We start from the raw sequence: 19,030 nt of genomic DNA, 5'->3' as shown, positions 1-19,030 counted from the left end.
GTTAACCCTTCATCAGACCAGAAATCCTGTGTTCTAATGGTCTGAGAGCCTTTAGGTGCCTTTGCCAAATTCGTAGCTGGCTGTCATGTGCCTTTTACTGAGTAGGGGCTTCCGTCTGTCCACTCTTACCATTAAAAGCCTGTTTGGTGGAGTGTGCGGGAGGATGGTTGTTCCTTTCTGGAGTTCTTCCATTCTCCCCACATAGAACTTTGGAGCTCTGTCAGAGTGACCATTGGTTCTGGTCACCTCCCTGACCAAGCGCCCTTCTCGTCCCTATGCCTCCAGTTTTGGCCCAGCTCTAGGAAGAGTCATGCCGGTTCCCAAACTTCATTTAATTATTATGGAAAAACCACTGTGCTTTGGGGACCTTCAATGCTGCAGAAATGTTTTGTTATCTTTCCCCAGATCTGTGCCTCAACACAATCCTGTCTTGGAGCCCTATGGACAATTCCTTTGACCTCATGGCTTGGTTTTTGCTCTGACATGTACTGTCAACTGTGGGACCTTATATAGACTGGGGGTGGGAGCAGGTTAAATGTTGTGTGGGGGGAATAGAATATCCAAAGGAGAGGGGGGGGGAGGGGGCACAGAGAGGGGAAAAGGAGGTAGCAGTTAGCCTAGTGGCTGTTCAGCAGCCTGATGGTCTCGGGGTAGAAGCTATTGGCCAGTCTGATCGTTTTTTCCATGATACTACTATATTGCCCGCGTCTGAATGATGGAAGCGGGGAGAACAGGCCGTAGCTCTGATTTGCCAAGTTCCTTGATTATCTTTTTGGCCTTCCTGCGACACCTGGTGTTGTAGGTGTCCTGGACGGAAAGCAGTGAGCGCCCAATTGTGCATTTGGCCGAGCGTACCACCCTCTTTAGAGCCTTGCGGTGAGCGTCAGTGGAGTTGCCGTACCAGGCCGTGATGCAGTCCGACAGTACGTTCTCCGTGGTGCTCCTGTAGAACAATGTGAGGGCCCTCGGGGACAGGCCAAATTTCTTCAGCCTCCTGAGGTTGAAGAGTCGCTGCCGTGCTGCCTTCACCACAGTGTCCGTGTGGTTTTGACCATTACGCCAAGGAACTTGACGTTTTTGAACATCTCCACGGCGGCCCCATTGATGAGGATGGGGGCGTGCCCATCCTGGTTCCTCTTAAAGTCCACAATCAGCTCCTTTGTTTTACTGACATTGAGGGAGAGATTGTTTACCTGGCACCTCTCCGTCAGAGTGCCTACGTCTGTAGGCCGTCTTGTTTGTTGTTGTTAACCTCTCTGGGATATGTGGGATGGTAGCATCCCACCTGGCCAACATCCAGTGAAAATGCAGAGCGCCAATTTCAAATAAATTACTATAAAATGAAACTTTCATTAAATCACACATTCAATATACCAAATTAAAGCTACACTTGTTGTGAATCCAGCCAACATGCTTTATGGCAAAAAATGCCAAAAATGCTTTATGGCAAAAACAAACAATGCTATTATCTGAGGATAGCACCCCAGCTAACAATCACAGACCATCATATTTCAACCCTCTCGGCGCGACACAAAACGCAGAAATAAAGATATAATTCATGCCTTACCTTTGACGAGCTTCTTCTGTTGGCACTCCAATATGTCCCATAAACATCACAAATGGTCCTTTTGTTCGATTAATTCCATCTATATATATCCAAAATGTCCATTTATTTGGCGCGTTTGATCCAGAAAAACACCGGTTCCAACTTGCACAACGTGACTACAGAATATCTCAAAAGTTACCTGTAAGCTTTGTCCAAACATTTCAAACTACTTTTGTAATACAACTTTAGGTATTTTTTGACGTAAATAATCGATAAAATTGAAGACGGGATGATCTGTGTTCAATACCGGAGGAAAACAATGTGTAGCATGCTTTCTGGTAACGCGCCTCTAGCAAACAGTACACTTCACTGGAGCCTCATTCTGAACATGGCTACTTCTTCATTTCTCAAAGGAAAAATTTCAACCAATTTCTAAAGACTGTTGACATCCAGTGGAAGCGATAGGACCTGCAGGAAGGTCCCTTAGAAATCTGGATTCCCAATGAAAACACATTGAAAGAGAGTGACCTCCCCCCAAAAAATCAGAATGGTTTGTCCTCGGGGTTTTGCCTGCCTAATAAGTTTTGTTATAGTCACAGACATGATCCAAACACTTTTAGAAACTTCAGAGTGTTTTCTATCCAATACTAATAATAATATGCATATATTAGTATCTGGGACTGAGTAGGACGCAGTTTACTCTTGGCACGCTTTTCATCCAAACGTGAAAATGCTGCCCCCTATCCTAGAGAAGTTAATCAGGCCTTGTGTTGTCAGCTAACTTGAGGCCACACAGTCATGGGTATACAGGGATTAGAGCTGGGGGCTGAGGACGCACTCTTGTGAGGCCCCTGTGTTGAGGATCAGTGTGGAGGAGGTAATGTTGCCTACCTTTACCACCTGGGGGCGGCCCGTCAGGAAGTCTAGGACCCAGTTGCCTAGGGAGGAGTTCAGTCCCAGGGTCGAGAGCTTTGTGAGGAGTTTAGAGGGTACTATGGCATTGAAGGCCAAGCTGTAGTCGATGAACAGCATCCTCACTATGCATTCCTTTTGTCCAGGCGAATTAGGGCAGTGTGTCTTGCAATGGCGTTATCCGTGGATCTGTCAGGGCGGTAGGCGATTGGAGAGGGTTGAGTGTATCAGGGAGGGAGGAGGTGATGTTGTCTTTGACTAGCCTCTCGAAGCACTTCATGATGATGGAATGAGTGCTACGTGTCGGTAGTCGTTCATTTCAGTTACTTTCCATTTCTTGGAAGAGGGATGATAGTGGACATCTTGAAACAGGTGGGGATAACAGCCTGAGCTAGAGAGATAAATGTCAGAAAACACAACAACTAGCTGGTCTGCACATGCTCTGAGGGCACGGCTAGGGTTACCATCTGGGCGGCCTTGCGAGAGTTAACACGCTTGAATGACTTGCATTCGTCCTCCATGGAGAAAGTAAGCACATAGCCCACGTTGTCCTCAGGGGATCTCCTCGGCAGCTCAGAGTACTTATGCTTTTTTTTTTTTGCGGGTAGGGCGGCATTGGTGTCCGCAACATAACTGGCTTTCCTTCTGTAAAACATGATCGTTATAAGCCCCTGCCACATAGGCCTTGTGTCCGACCCGCTGAATGCCGCCTCGCCAAACGTTTTCCAGCGGCCCTGGTATCGGCGTGATTCTAGTAAAAGTTTTTTTCCCAAACGTCTTTATATGCAGTCTGATGTCAACAGGTTGAAATGTACGTCTTGAAGCTTTCTCGTGCATTTCTTTAAAAAAAACTGACATTACCTTCTAAAGTACAGTGGGGCAAAAAAGTATTTAGTCAGCCACCAATTGTGCAAGTTCTCCCACTTAAAAAAATGAGAGAGGCCTGTAATTTTCATCATAGGTACACTTCAACTATGACAGACAAAATGAGAAAAAAAAATCCAGAAAATCACATTGTAGGATTTCTTTATTAATTTATTTGCAAATTATGGCGGAAAATAAGTATTTGGTCAATAACAAAAGTTTATCTCAATACTTTGTTATATACCCATTGTTGGCAATGACAGAGGTCAAACGTTTTCTGTAAGTCTTCACACACTGTTGCTGGTATTTTGCCCATTCCTCCATGGCGATCTCCTCTAGAGCAGTGATGTTTTGGGGCTGTGTGCTGGGCAACACGGACTTTCAACTCCCTCCAAAGATTTTCTATGGGGTTGAGATCTGGAGACTAGCTAGGCCACTCCAGGACCTTGAAATGCTTCTACGAAGCCACTCCTTCGTTGCCCGGGCGGTGTGTTTGGGATCATTGTCATGCTGAAAGACCCAGCCACGTTTCATCTTCAATGCCCTTGCTGATGGAAGGAGGTTTTCACTCAAAAATCTCCGATACATGGCCCCATTCATTCTGTCCTTACACGGATCAGTCGTCCTGGTCCCTTTGCAGAAAAACAGCCCCAAAGCTGATGTTTCCACCCCATGCTTCCAGTAGGTATGGTGTTCTTTGGATGCAACCAGCATTCTTTGTCCTCCAAACACGACGAGTTGAGTTTTTACCAAAAAGTTATATTTTTGGTTTCATCTGACCATATGACATTCTCCCAATCTTCTTCTGGATCATCCAAATGCTCTCTAGCAAACTTCAGACGGGCCTGGACATGTACTGGCTTAAGCAGGGGGACACGTCTGGCACTGCAGGATTTGAGTCCCTGGCGGCGTAGTGTGTTACTGATGGTAGGCTTTGTTACTTTGGTCCCAGCTCTCTGCAGGTCATTCACTAGGTCCCCCCGTGTGGTTCTGGGATTTTTGCTCACCGTTCTTGTGATCATTTGACCCCACGGGGTGAGATCTTGCGTGGAGCCCCAGATCGAGGGAGATTATCAGTGGTCTTGTATGTCTTCCATTTCCTAATAATTGCTTCCCACAGTTGATTTCTTCAAACCAAGCTGCTTACCTATTGCAGATTCAGTCTTCCAGCCTGTGCAGGTCTACAATTTTGTTTCTGGTGTCCTTTGACAGCTCTTTGGTCTTGGCCATAGTGGAGTTTGGAGTGTGACTGTTTGAGGTGTGGACAGGTGTCTTTTATACTGATAACAAGTTCAAACAGGTGCCATTAATACAGTAACAGGTGGAGGACAGAGGAGCCTCTTAAAGAAGAAGTTACAGGTCTGTGAGAGCCAGAAATCTTGCTTGTTTGTAGGTGACCAAATACTTATTTTCCGCCATAATTTGCAAATAAATTCATAAGAAATCTTAGAATGTGATTTTCTGGATTTTTTTTTCTCATTGTGTCTGTCATAGATGAAGTGTACCTATGATGAAAATTACAGGCCTCTCTCATCTTTTTAAGTGGGAGAACTTGCACAATTGGTGGCTGACTAAATACTTTTTTGCCCCACTGTAATTTGAGACTTCTATTTCATGAGATAAAATGTAGAAACAAAATCAATTTGAATCAGGAACTAATTTAAAAGAAACACTCACCCACATTTGAAGTTCAATGTAACTGGGATATGAGGTTAGTTTAATCTCTTAATGAAGTGGTGTCCTATGACCATGTAGATCAAAAATAATTGTTGCAATTATTAGCTAATTCAATATCCCATTAATGAAGGTAAACAATAACTGTCAACATTTTACTTTTATTGTAGCCAAATACATTAATAGAACACATTGTAAAAACCTTGCAAAGAAATTGACAAAATCTCAATACCCAGGGCTGAACAGACCATGCCCCCCTTATTTACAGTTATGTGACTAAATGAATGACCTTTTATGCTTTAAAAGCTTTTCCTGCTAATTTAACTGGATGTCAATTCCCCTTTAATAACATAGTAACTTTGTTTACAAGCAATAAATGACTGTTATATCAAGAGGCAAATTGAGGTATGGAAACAGGCAGTGCTTAACTGCAAGAGGAAGACACTTGTATCAGTGACTCGATCAGGCAATTTGCATTCAGGCGCTCTGCTGTACCAACCTGCTGTACCACCCATCCCCTCGATAATAGCACTTCAATTATTGATTTCCCATTTATTAGATTACCTGAGGACCCTTAGGGTGAGGAAGATCCCCCCCCCCCTCCCCCATCCCATGTCTAACAGTATACAGCCTCCGATGAGAGAAGGTCAATGAGGGGGGCTGGCGTGATGTTGAAATGGCCAAGTAGGAATACATACACTAAGCCTATGGGCTTGTCGCTTCGCGCCCTTTGCTTTCCTCCTGTTACTATGGGAAATGTGCAAAGCGTAGTGGCACGATGTCGCTGTGATGCCCTATCGCTGTGATGAAGAGAGGAAGGGCGTGAGGAGGAGAGGGAAGCTTTGAACGAATGTGTGTTGGCACTGCCACAGATGAGGCTGGATGATAATAATTAGGGCATGGCGAGGGGAGAGGAGGCGAATCATGCAAGGCCATTACACATTGAGAAAAGGGAACATATGGGGTCCATGCCGCACGGCTCTGTGGCATCAACCCGCCACGGCTGCCTCTGCCGCCGGAGGAGAAGTGTGAAGGGACCCGTGAATTGGGTGTGTTTAATGTGTGAAATGGGCAGAGGTCCAACGGCGTGGGCTGGGGATGCACGCTCCCTTTCCTGGGTCCCTGGACAGGCCCCTGATTGGGGAATGTAGKGGGGGGGGGGGGGGGTAGTAGCAGTGCTATGCAAGAGTGGTGGGAAATAATTTAAAACCGATGAGGAGCAGGAACTGCACTGTTTCAACCCCAGCTGCTCCACGGCTGGGCTGCTGGGTGGCAGCTGACTGTCCCCACTTTGCCTCAGATTTACAGCTTCGTAGTCTAACCTTTTTTCTATATTTCCAGTGAATTAGCCTTCCTAGGGACACCACTGATTACTACCCTCATCTAGTCCGATGGTAAACTGGAGGCTTTTATTGTCTCAAGAAATTACTGTTGGGAAACGAAGGAATGAGAAATGTCTCGACTTTATCAGACTTAGCAGCAGCTGGCCCCAAATACAGGGCCCCTCCGATAATTGCATATTAAAGTGGCAACTAGCAGAGCTTTAGCCATTTGTCATATCTTGAACGCATTATGATGGTGGGAGTGTTACACTCAAATCTCTTTCTCACTCGGCGGAGGCAGCTCGGTTTTGTAAACAACAGCCCACACCATATAATGCTATCCATACACCCATAAAGGGAATTGAAACCTGCCAAACCTACACCCTAGTTAAGACGAATACACTGTGGCGATTGTCTTACTATATCCAATTCCTTCTCATTGTCATTTTATTTTTGCAAAATGTGGTAGTGGGGCATGGCCAATTGCACGGTCTCCACCAATTTGTTTTAAAGGCCTTCCTCTTGGCCGCACATTTCCTGCAATTCTACATATTTTGCCGAATAGCAATATTTTGTCTCTGCGGCAAGGGGGAAGGCTGTTAAAAATTTGGGTCGGAGACTGTGCAATTTTCAGAATTTGTTATTTTGTCTGATGTCTAGTTTTTATTGGTAATTGATTGTTAGTTCTCAAAGATGATCTTATTTAAAAATACACTATATATACAAAAGTATGTGGACACCTGTTGCTGATAGGTGTATAAAATCAAGCACACAGCCATGCAATTGCAATAGACACACATTGGCAGTAGAATGACCTTACTGAAGATCTCAGTGACTTTCATGCCACCTTTCCAACAAGTCAGTTCGTCAAATATCTGCCCCGCTAGAGCTGTCCCGGTCAACTGTAAGTGCTGTTGTTGTGAAGTGGAAATGAGCAACTACGGCTCAGCCGCGAAGTTGTAGGCCACATAAGCTCACGGAACGGGACCACTGAGTGCTGAAGCGCGTAAAAAATTATCTGTCCTCGGTTGCAACACTCACTTTTTAGTTCCAAACGGCCTCTGACAGCAACGTCAGCACAAGAGCTGTTCGTCAGGAGCTTCAATAAATGGATTTCCATGGCCGAGCAGCAGTACACAAGCCTAAGATCACCATGCGCGATGCCAAGCGTCAGCTGGAGTGGTGTAAAGCTCGCTGCCTTTGGACTCTGGAGCAGTGGAAATGCGCTTCACCATCTGGCAGTCTGACGGACAAATATGTGTTTGGCGGATGCCAGGAGAATGCTACCTGCCCGAATGCATAGTGCTAAATTACATTTTTTGGAATAACGGTCTGGGGAATAAAGGTCTGGGGCTGTTTTTCATGGTTCGGGCTAGGCCCCTTAGTTCCAGTGAAGAGAAATCTTAACGCTATAGCATACAATGACATTCTAGATGATTCTGTTCTTCCAACTTGGTGGTAACAGTTTGGGGAAGGCCCTTTTCTGTTTCAGCATGACAATGCTCCTGTGCACAAAGCGAGGGCCGTACAGAAATGGTTTGTCGATATCGGTGTGGAAGAACTTAACTGGCCTGCACAGAGCCCTGACCTCAACCTCATCGAACACCTTTGGGATGAATTGGAGCCAGGCGTAATCGCCCAACATCACTAATGCTCTTGTGGCTGAATGGTAGCAAGTACCCACAGCAATGTTCCAACATCTAGTGGAAAGCATTTCCAGAATAGTGGAGGCTGTTATAGCAGCAAAGAGGAGACCAATTCCATATTAATTCCCATGATTTTGGAATGAGATTTTTGACAAGTAGGTGTCCACATACTTTTGGTCATGTAGTTTGTATAGCTCTTTTCTACATACTTTCTACATTTTAGTCATTTAAGTTTACAGAAAACTATTTTATAAAACAGACATACAGTGCCTTTCGAAAGTATTTAGACCCTTTGACTTTTTCCACATTTTGTTACGTTATAGCCTTATTCTAAAATGGATTCATAATTTTTTTAAATTCAGCAATACACACACAATAGCCCATAATGACAAAGGGAAAACAGGTTGTTAGAAATGTGTGCAAAATTTGATAAAAAAACAAAACATAAATACCTTATTTACATAAGTATTCAGACCCTTTGCTATGAGACTCGAAGTTGAGCTCAGGTGCATCCTGTTTCCATTGATTATCTTTGAGATGTTTCTACAACTTGGTTGGAGCTATGGTTAATTCAATTGATTTGGAAAGGCACACACTTGTCAAAATAATTTCCCAAAGTTGACAGTGCATGTCAGAGGAAAAACCAAGCCATGAGGTCGAAGTAATTGTCCTTAGAGCTCCGAGACAGAATTGTGTCGAGGCACAGATCTTGGGAAGGATATGAAAACATTTCTGCAACATTCAAAGTCCCCAAGAAAACACTGGCCTCCATTATACTTAAATGGAAGAAGTTTGGAACCACCAAGACTCTTCCTAGAGATGGCCGCCCAGCCAAACTGAGCAATCGGGGGAGAAGGAGCTTGGTCAGGGAGGTGACCAACCCAATGGTCACTCTGACAGAGCTCCAGAGTTCCTCTCATATTTACATAAGGCACCTTATGTAAATGTGATGGGAGAACCTTCCAGAAAGACAAACATCTCTGCAGCACTCCACCAATCAGGCCTTTATGGTAGAGTGGCCAGACGGAAGCCACTCTTCAGTAAAATGCACATGATAGCCCGCTTGGAGTTTGCCAAAAAGCACCTAAAAACTCTCAGACTATTAGAAACAAGATTCTCTGGTCTGATGAACCAATATTGAACTCTTTTACCTGAAGTCCAAGCCTCACATCTGGAGGAAACCTGGCACCACCCCTAGGGTGAAGGATGGTAGTGGCAGCCTCATGCTGTGGGGATGTTTTTCAGCAGCAGGGACTGGGAGACTAGTCAGGATCGAGGGAAAGATGAATGGAGCAAAGTACAGAAAGATACTTGGTGAAAACCTGCTCGACAGTGCACAGGACCTCAGACTGGTGCGAAAGTTCACCTTCCAACAGGAAAATGACTCGAAGCACACAGTCAAGACAATAAAGGAGTGACTTCGGGACAAGTCTCTGAATGTCCTTGAGTGGCCCAGCCAGAGCCTGGAATTGAACCCGATCTAACATCTCTGGAGAGACCTGAAAATAGCTGTGCAGCAGCGCTCCCCATCCAACCTGACAGAGCTTAAAAGCATCTGCAAAGAAGAATGGGAGAAACTCCCCAAATACAGGTGTGCCAAGCTTTTGTAGCGTCATACCCAAGACTCGAGGTTGTAATCGCTGCCAAAGGTGCTTCAACAAAGTACTGAGTAAAGGGTCTGCATAATTATGTAAATGTGATATTTCAGTTTTTTCTGTTTTATAAATTAGCAACAAAGTTTTTTACTTTGTCATTATGGGGTATTGTGTGTAGTTTTGGGGGGGGGGAAACAATTTAAAACATTTTAGAATACGGCTGTAACGTAACAAATGTGTGGAAAAAGTCTAGGGGTATGAATACTTTACAAAAGCTATATATACAGTTAAAGTCAGAAGTTTACATACACCTTAGCCAAATACATTTAAACTCAGTTTTTCACAATTCCTGACATTTAATCCTAGTAAAAATTCCCTGTCTTAGGTCAGTTAGGATCACCACTTTATTTTAAGAATGGGAAATGTCAGAATATTGGTAGAGAGAATGCTTTAATTCAGCTTTTATTTCTTTCATCACATTCCCAGTGGGTCAGACGTTTACATACACTCAATTAGTATTTGGTAGCATTGCCTTTAAATTGTTTAACTTGAGTTAAACGTTTCGGGTTGCCTTCCACAAGCTTCCCACAATAAGTTGGGTGAATTTTGGCCCATTCCTCCTGACAGAGGTGGTGTAACCGAGTCAGGTTTCTAGGCCTCCTTGCTCGCACACGTTTTTTCAGTTCTGCCCACGCATTTTCTATAGGATTGAGGTCAGGGCTTTGTGATGGCCACTCCAATACCTTGACTTTGTTGTCCTTAAGCCATTTTGCCACAACTTTGGAAGTATGCTTCCGGTAATTGTCTATTTGGAAGACCAATTTGCGACCAAGCTTTAACTTCCTGACTGATGTCTTGAGATGTTGCTTCAATATATCCACATCATTATCCTTCCTCAGGATTTCCTTCCTATTTTGTGAAGTGCACCAGTCCCTCCTGCAGCAAAGTACCCCCACAACATAATGCTGCCACCACTGTGCTTCACGGTTGGGATGGTGTTCTTTGGCTTGCAAGCCTCCCCCCTTTTCCTCCAAACATAACGATGGTCATTATGGCCAAACAGTTCTATTTTGTTTCATCAGACAAAAGGACATTTCTCCAAAAAGTACGACCTTTGTCCCCATTTGCAGTTGCAAACCGTAGCCTGACTTTTTTGGGGCGGTTTTGGAGCAGTGGCTTCTTCCTTGCTGATCGGCCTTTCAGGTTATGTTGATATAGATACTTTTGTACCTGTTTCCTCCAGCATCTTCACAAGGTCCTTTGCTGTTGTTCTGGGATTGATTTGCACTTTTCGCACCAAAGTACATTCATCTCTAGGAGACAGAACGCGTCTCCTTCCTGAGCGGTATGACAGCTGCGTGGTCTCATTGTGTTTATACTTGCGTACTATTGTTTGTACAGATGAACGTGGTACCTTCAGGTGTTTGGAAATTGCTCCCAATGATGAACCAGATTTATGGAGGCCTACAATCTTTTTTCTGAGGTCTTGGATGATTTCTTTTAGATTTTTCGATAATGTCAAGCAAAGAGGCACTGAGTTTGAAGGTAGGCCTTGAAATACATCCACAGGTACACCTCCAATTGACTCAAATGATGTCAATTAGCCTATCAGAAGCTTCTAAAGCTAAATGACATCAGTTTCTGGAATTTTCCAAGCTGTTTAATTAAAGGCACAGTCAAGTTAGTGTATGTAAACATCTGACCCACTGGAATTGTGATACTGTGTATTATAAGTGAAATAATCTGTCTGTAAACAATTGTTGGAAAAATTACTTGTCGTGCACACAGTAGATGTAAACAACTTACCAAAACTATAGTTTGTTAACAAGAAATGTGTGGAGCGGTTGAAAAACGAGTTTGAAGTTTTTATCTCCAACCTAAGTGTATGTAAACTTCCGAGTTCAACTGTACATATATTATGATTAATTTCAGTGTGTATGGGAGAAGGTGGGCCGAGGAGCACCGCATACAGACTATTTTTCCAGGAATGGATCACAATAAAAATGCCATAGGCTGTACTTGTTGTGTGGCTGTTTGGGGTGTGATATAGGCCTACATGTCAAAATACCAACAACGCCAGTCATAGTGAAGATAACAATGCATTTTCATTAGTTCAGTGTTATATATGGGGTGCAGGGAGTAAGTTCAATTCATTATAAGAGATGAGTCCTGTAACCACTTTTACCTCTGCACATTGTTTGCTAACATTTGCTTACACTTTCATGTCAGCAAAATATGTCACTTTAGAAGATTGTCATGTGTTTCATGGTAATTGAATTGCTCTCCATATGACCCCATGGTGCCTGTACAAGGTGTGAAACTTGTGAGGAAATGTAACACCCCAGTACTCGTCAGGTAGACACTTCTAGAGGTTAAGGGGGCCTGGTTAACACACATCGCAGATATTGGCTGTGTGTTGATGCTGGAGGGAGGCGGTGGGTGTGTATAGTGTGTGTGTGTGTATGTGTGTGTGTGTGTGTGTGTGTGTGTGTGTGTGTGTGTGTGTGTGTGTGTGTGTGTGTGTGTGTGAGTAAAAATGTGTGTATCTGCGAGTGTGTGTGTGTGTGTGTGTGTGTGTTGGCAAGATGAAGTTGGTGAGAGTGCTGATGTAAAACGGCGGTGGCTGAGGCAAATGAGAAATGTAATCAGCCTAGTTCACTATCCATGGCCTGGTTAGGGTCTCCACTATATTGGTTCACTACTCTGAATTGATTTGCCCTATTCCGAACCCAAAGTTGTGATGATTGATATATTGTCTTTGCATAGCCCATTGATGTGCTTAACATAATTTTGTGATGAATCGTCTGATTCCACATGCCCTTCTATGACCCTATTCACATTAGCAGACAGCATGTATCACTGGGGAGTTATAATGTGGCAGACGAAATTTACCTGGAAAGAGGTTGTCGTCATTTTAACCTTCTCATTTGATCTCCACTGACATATTTAAGTTCTCATTTGTGTCAGGGAATTCATTATGGTTTCAAGCGGAGCTGCCCTGGCTGCTAGCGTGCTGTGCTAACATGCTAGTTGTTTGAAGGGATAAGTGTATCAGTTAGAATCAGGTAATCGTCTGGGTCAAGTATTGAAGCTAAATTAAATAATTCCATTCATGGAATAATTTACTGAGTTAATCTACAGTTTTTATGAATTTAGAGGGAAATTATGTTGTCCGAAGACAGTTTTTCTAATAACTAAACCTAATCCTCTAATTGCTACTCTCTCATGTAAGTTGGTACATTATGGACAAAAGCCTTTATGATTTAGGCCACTTGCCTTGTGCCAGAAACCTCCCAGATCTTTTTGCCCACTGTAGAATGGCCTACTGCCAAATGTGAGGCAAGCTGTAAAACCATATACTAATCTATAAAACGGTAATAAAAGGTTAGAGATAGTCTAAACAAAGTTTTTTTGGGGGGGCCAGTATGTGGGCTCTGAATGTGTGTATCCAAACAGAAACAAATGTCTTGGTATTGTTTTACCTCAGATTAGTAGATCAATTGGAAGGCACTCGATCCAGAACCTTGACATGTCCCTGGCTTGGTGTTCAGTTATCAAAGCAACGTCCCTGAGAATGTCTGTCGCTTCAATATATTCTTTGTTATTCCAGCAGCACGTCCTCTCACACCTATTCATCTCTCTTCCTGTCTGAACCTCACACATTTTACACTACCTTTACTTTGGATCCATCTCTCTGCTCTCTGTCTTTTCTCTCCTTGCAGATTTCAACAATATTGTATAATAAAAGTACAGTAGTTCAGTCGCAATAGTTCCTCAGACATTCCTGAGACTTGATGGGTCTGGGTTCAAATAGTATGTTTTCTTTCAAATACTTTTTAGCGTTTGAATAAAAGATCACCCAAAACAAAAGAGGTGGGACAGAGCGGGCTTCTGTTCAGACTTCGGAGGTGCACACACCGCTTCCGAGTATATTACTCGCTAATGCATTCTCTAGATAACAAGGTAAATGAAATTAGGGCAAGGATTGCAACATACTCTGTGTCACGGAAACATGGTTCTCTGGGGATATGCTGTCCGAGTCGATACAGCCACCGGGATTCTTTGTGCGTCGCGCCGACAGAAATAAACATCTCGCCTGGAAGAAGAAGGGCGGGGGTGTATGTTTCATGATTAACGACTCATGGTGTAATTGTAACAGCATATAGGAACGCAAGTCCTTTTGTTCACCTGACCTAGAATTCCTCACATTCAAATGCCGACCGTATTATCTACCAAGAGAATTCTCGTCGGTTATTGTCACAGCCGTGTATATCCCCCCCCTCAAGCCGATACCACAACGGCCCTCAAGGAACTTCACTGGACTCTATGCAAACTGGAAACCATATATTTTGAGGTTGCATTTATTGTAGCTGGGGATTTTAACAAAGCTAATTTGAGAACAAGGCTACACTGGATCACTGCTACTCTAACTTCCACAATGCGTACAAGGCCCTCCCCTGCCCTCCTTTCGGCAAATCTGACCACGACTCCATTTTGCTTCTCCCCTCGTATAGGCAGGAACTCAAACAGGATGTACCCGTGACAAAGACTATTCAATGCTGGTCTGACCAATCGCAATCCACACTTCAAGGTTGTTTTGACTGGAACATTTTCCGGGTAGCCTCAGTGTAATATAGATTTACACGCTGATTCTGTGAGTGAGTTTATAAGGAAGTGCATAGGACTATTTATAAGGAAGTCCCACTGTGACTATTAAAACCTACCCTAACCAGAAACCGTGGATAGAGGGTATCATTCGCGCAAAACTGAAAGCGCAAACCACCGCATTTAACCATGGAAAGGTGACCAGGAGTATGGCTGAATACAAACAGTGTAGTTATTCCCTCCGCAAGGCAATCAAACAATCGAAATGTCACTATAGAGACAAAGTGGAGTCGCAATTCAACGGCTCAGACACGAGACGTATGTGCCAGGGTTTACAGGCAATCACGGAGTACAAAAAAAAACAGCCACAGTCTGCTGTCCCCACATGCTTCAAGATGGCCACCATTGTTCCTGTACCCAGGAATGCAAAGGTAACTGAACTAAATGACTATCGCCCCGAAGCAGTCACTTCTGTCATCATGAAGTGTTTTGAGAGGCTAGACAAGGATCATATCACCTTCACCTTACCGGTCACCCTAGACCCACTTCAAATTGCTTACTGCCCCAATAGATCCACAGACGATGCAATCGCCATCACACTGCACACTTCCCTAACCAATCTCGACAAGAGGAATACCTTTTCATTGACTACAGCTCAGCATTCAACACCATAGTACCCTCCAATCTCATCATTAAGCTTGAGGCCCTGGGTCTCAGCCCCGCCCTGCTCAATTGGGTCCTGGACTTCCTGACGGGCCGCCAGCAGGTGGTGATGGTAGGAAACAACATATCCGCTTCACTGATCCTCAACACTGTGGCCCCACAAGGGTGCATGCTCACACCCTCCTGTACTCCCTGTTCACCCACGACTGCATGGCCATGTTTGCAGACAACACAACAGTAGTAGGCTTGATCACCAACAACGAAGAGACAGCCTATAGGTAAGACGCGAGGGCACTCGGAGTGGGGCGTCAGGAAAACAACTTCTCACTCAATGTCAACAAAACAAAGGAGATGATCATGGACTTCAGGAAACAGAAGAGGGAACACCCCTCTATCCACATCGACGGGGCAGCAGAGGAGAAGGTGGAAAGTTCCTTGGCGTACACATCACAGACAAACTGAAATGGTCCACCCACACAGACGGTGTGGTGAAGAAGGCGCAACAGCACCTCTTCAACCTTAGGAGGCTGAAGAAATTTGGCTTGTCATCTAAAACACCCACAAACTTTTGCAGATGCACAATTGAGAGCATCCTGTCGGACTGTATTACCGCCTGGTACGGCAACTGCACTGCCCACAACCGCAGGGCTCTCCAGAGGGTGGTGTGGTCTGCACAACGCATCACAGAGGGAAAACTACCTGCCCTCCAGGACACCTACAGCACCCGATGTTACAGGAAGGCCTAAAATATCATCAAGGACAACAACCACCCGAGCCACTGCCTGTTCATCCCGCTACCATCCAGAAGGCGAGGTCAGTACAGGTGCATCAAAGCTGGGACCGAGAGACAGAAGCTGTTTTTCAATCTCAAGGCCATCAGACTGTTAAACAGCCATCACTAACACAGAAAGGCTGCTGCCTACATACAGACTCGAAATCATTGGCCACTCTAACAAATGGATCAGTAGTCACCTTACTAATGCCACTTTAATAATGTTTACATATCTTGCATTACTCATCCCGTATGTTTATACTGTATTTTATACCATTTATTGGCTCTTGCCTATGCCCTCGGTCATTGCTCATCCATATATTAATATGTACATATTCTTATTCCATCCCTTTACTTAGATTTGTGTGTTTGGTTGTTGAGGAATTGTGGAATTGTTAGATTACTTGTTAGATATTGCTGCACTGTCGGAACTAGAAGCACAAACATTTCGCTACACTCGCAATAACATCTGCTAACCATGTGTATGTGACCAATAACATTTTATTTGATGTAACTTGCGGGATCGTCTGAGAGGGGGGGAGGGGTGCTGCTGTCTGTAATAAGGAGTATTTCTGTCTGTAATAAAGCCCTTTTGTGGGGAAAACTCATTCTGATTGGCTGGTCCTGGCTCCAGTGGGTGAGCTTGGGTCCCGTGTGGGTGGGCCTATGCCCTCCCAGGCCCACTCAAGGCTGTGCCCCTCCCCAGTTGTGAAATCCATATATTAGGGCCTAATTAATGTATTTGTTGACTGATTTCCTAATATGAACTGTAATTCAGTAAAATCAATGAAATTGTTCAATGTATGAGAAAGCTCCCCACTCTAAGTTCCTTTTGGGGACCCATTTCAGTGATGGTCGAGGACTGAAATATACTAATTTAGGGCCATTTCAGCCAAATTGGATGAAAGTTGTGGTGCACAAAGTTTGCCTCTGTGTGACGTAAGCCCCAGTAGATGAAAATTACCACATTGCTAGAGAGAGAACAAATTACTATCGCAATGTTTTGGTTTTGCCTCTAAAACCAGGGCTGCATCTGAATGACACCCTACTCTCTACCCTATTCTCCCTGATAGGTTCTTTCATGGTGGTGAATGGCTCGGGCCGGGCGTCGGGGCAGAAGGCCCACCTGCTCCTGCCCACCCTGAAGGAGAACGACACCCACTGCATCGACTTCCACTACTCTCTATCCAGCCGCGATGGCTCCAGTCCCGGGGTGCTCAACGTCTACATCAAGGTGAACGGCGGCACCCAAGGAAACCCTGTGTGGAATGCCTCCGCCTCGGTGACCGAGGGCTGGGTCAAGGCCGAGCTGGCAATCAGCACCTTCTGGCCCAACTCCTATCAGGTGAGGGGAGAGCTTCAATGTCACCACATACTGTCACATCGGTGTGGTGTTCATTAAGGCACACAACATAAAACATTTTTAAAATGTTTGCAAGGAAAACAAAATAGTTTCTTATTGGACAAGTCCAAATAATCCCCCCATGGTTGTCTGTTTTCTTCCGTTTGGTGCATATACAATAGGTTTGATATGTTCACTACACCGCTATCATAGCAATGCTCAAGCCACTGTTCAGAACCAGTATGCTGTGTGGTAGGCCTATTGTTGGAAGTCTGGTTTTTTAATTATATTTTTATATAAATATTGCCTGTCATTATGCAATACGGTTCGACCACTGACAGCGAATGTTCAGATGGAACCCAATTGGTTTATTTGCAGTCTTCCTAAAGTTAGAAAAATAAGGTTAAGAAATTGCTTAAACTTCAATATAATTAATTTTTCAGTAACTCGGTTACTCACACCATGGGGTCATTGGTGAAATTGAATCGGATGAGAATCACCACGTTAATTGCTCTGATTTGAATACAATTATTCATCTATTTCTCAACTTGAAAGTCCTTCTTCTAGCATTCATTACTGCCTATTTGCCAACCTTTTTAAAACTGTTTTTTGCTTCATGAAAAAAGTCTCCAACCTCAATAGGACCGTATTCCTTATACAGTGCACTACTTTTGACCAGAGTCCTATGCTCCCTGATTAAAAGTAGTGCACTGAATAGGGAATAGGGTGTCATTTGAGATGCAGCCCTGGTTTTAGAGGCATAACCGAAACATTGCGATAGTAATTTGTTCTCTCTCTGGAATATGAGCAATGTGGTAATTTTCATCTACTGGGGTTTTACATCACACAGAGGCAACCTTTGTGCATCACAACTTTCATCCAATTTTGCTGAAATGGTCCTAAATGAGTATATTTCAGCCCTCAATCCTCGCTGAAATGGGTCCCAAAAAGGACCTCAGAGTGGGGAGCTTAGTCACCTCAGCCAGAATTATCTTGGCAAATCATCGCTCATTGCAAATTACCATGTTAAATAACCTTTGAGGAAAAATCGTTTTAGGTACCCACACAACTCTCTCTATCTCTCTCTCTCTTTCTCTTTCTCTCTGGTATCTCTCTCTCTCACTTTCTCTCTATATACAGTGCATTCGGAAAGTATTCAGACCCCTTGACTTTTTCCATATTTTGTTACGTTACAGCCTTATTCTAAAATGTATTAAATAGTTTTCCCCCCTCATCAATATACACATAATAAGAAAGCAAAAACAGGTTTTCAAACATTTTTGCAAATAAAAAACTGATATCACATTTACATAAGTATTCAGACCCTTTAGTCAGTACTTTGTTGAAGCACCTTTGGCAGCGATTACTGCGTTGAGTCTTCTTGGGTATGACGCTACAAGCTTGGCACACCTGTATTTGTGGAGTTTCTCCCATTCTTTTCTGCAGATGCTCTCAAACTCTGTAAGGTTGGATGGGGAGCGTCGCTACACAGCTATTCTCACGTCTCAAGAGATGTTCGATCGGGTTCAAGTCTGGGCTGAGTGCCACTCAAGGACATTCAGAGACTTGTCCCTAAGCCACTCCTGCGTTGTCTTGGCTGTGTGCTTAGGGTTGTTGTCCTGTTGGAAGGTGAACCATACCATCGCCCCAGTTTTAGGTCCTGAGTGCTCTAAAGCAGGTTTACATTAAGGATCTATATATACAGTGGGGAGAACAAGTATTTGATACACTGCCGATTTTGCAGGTTTTCCTACTTACAAAGCATGTAGAGGTCTGTAATTTTTATCATAGGTACACTTCAACTGTGAGAGACGGAATCTAGAACAAAAATCCAGAAAATCACATTGTGTGATTTTTAATTTGCATTTTATTGCATGACATAAGGATTTGATCACCTACCAACCAGTAAAAATTCCGGCTCTCACAGACCTGTTCGTTTTTCTTTAAGAAGCCCTCCGGTTCTCCACTCATTACCTGTATTAACTGCACCTGTTTGAACTCGTTACCTGTATAAAAGACACCTGTCCACACACTCAATCAAACAGACTCCAACCTCTCCACAATGGCCAAGACCAGAGAGCTGTGTAAG

The 19,030-nt window shown here is 43.9% G+C and overlaps 1 protein-coding gene across 1 annotated transcript in view; it reads left to right on the top strand.

Annotated features, from left to right (window-relative positions):
- LOC111960530 (receptor-type tyrosine-protein phosphatase T-like) overlaps positions 1 to 19,030 on the top strand; it is a 209,019-nt gene that overhangs the window by 175,518 nt on the left and 14,471 nt on the right. Inside the window, exon 3 of the mRNA XM_023982600.1 lies at positions 16,673 to 16,944. Within this exon, the coding sequence (XP_023838368.1) occupies positions 16,673 to 16,944 (272 nt within the window). The remainder of the gene's footprint in view (positions 1 to 16,672; positions 16,945 to 19,030) is intronic.

The sequence above is a fragment of the Salvelinus sp. IW2-2015 genome, linkage group LG1 (assembly GCF_002910315.2).
Source record: "Salvelinus sp. IW2-2015 linkage group LG1, ASM291031v2, whole genome shotgun sequence".
Taxonomy (NCBI): domain Eukaryota; kingdom Metazoa; phylum Chordata; class Actinopteri; order Salmoniformes; family Salmonidae; genus Salvelinus; species Salvelinus sp. IW2-2015.
This window is presented reverse-complemented; position numbering and strand designations above follow the sequence as displayed.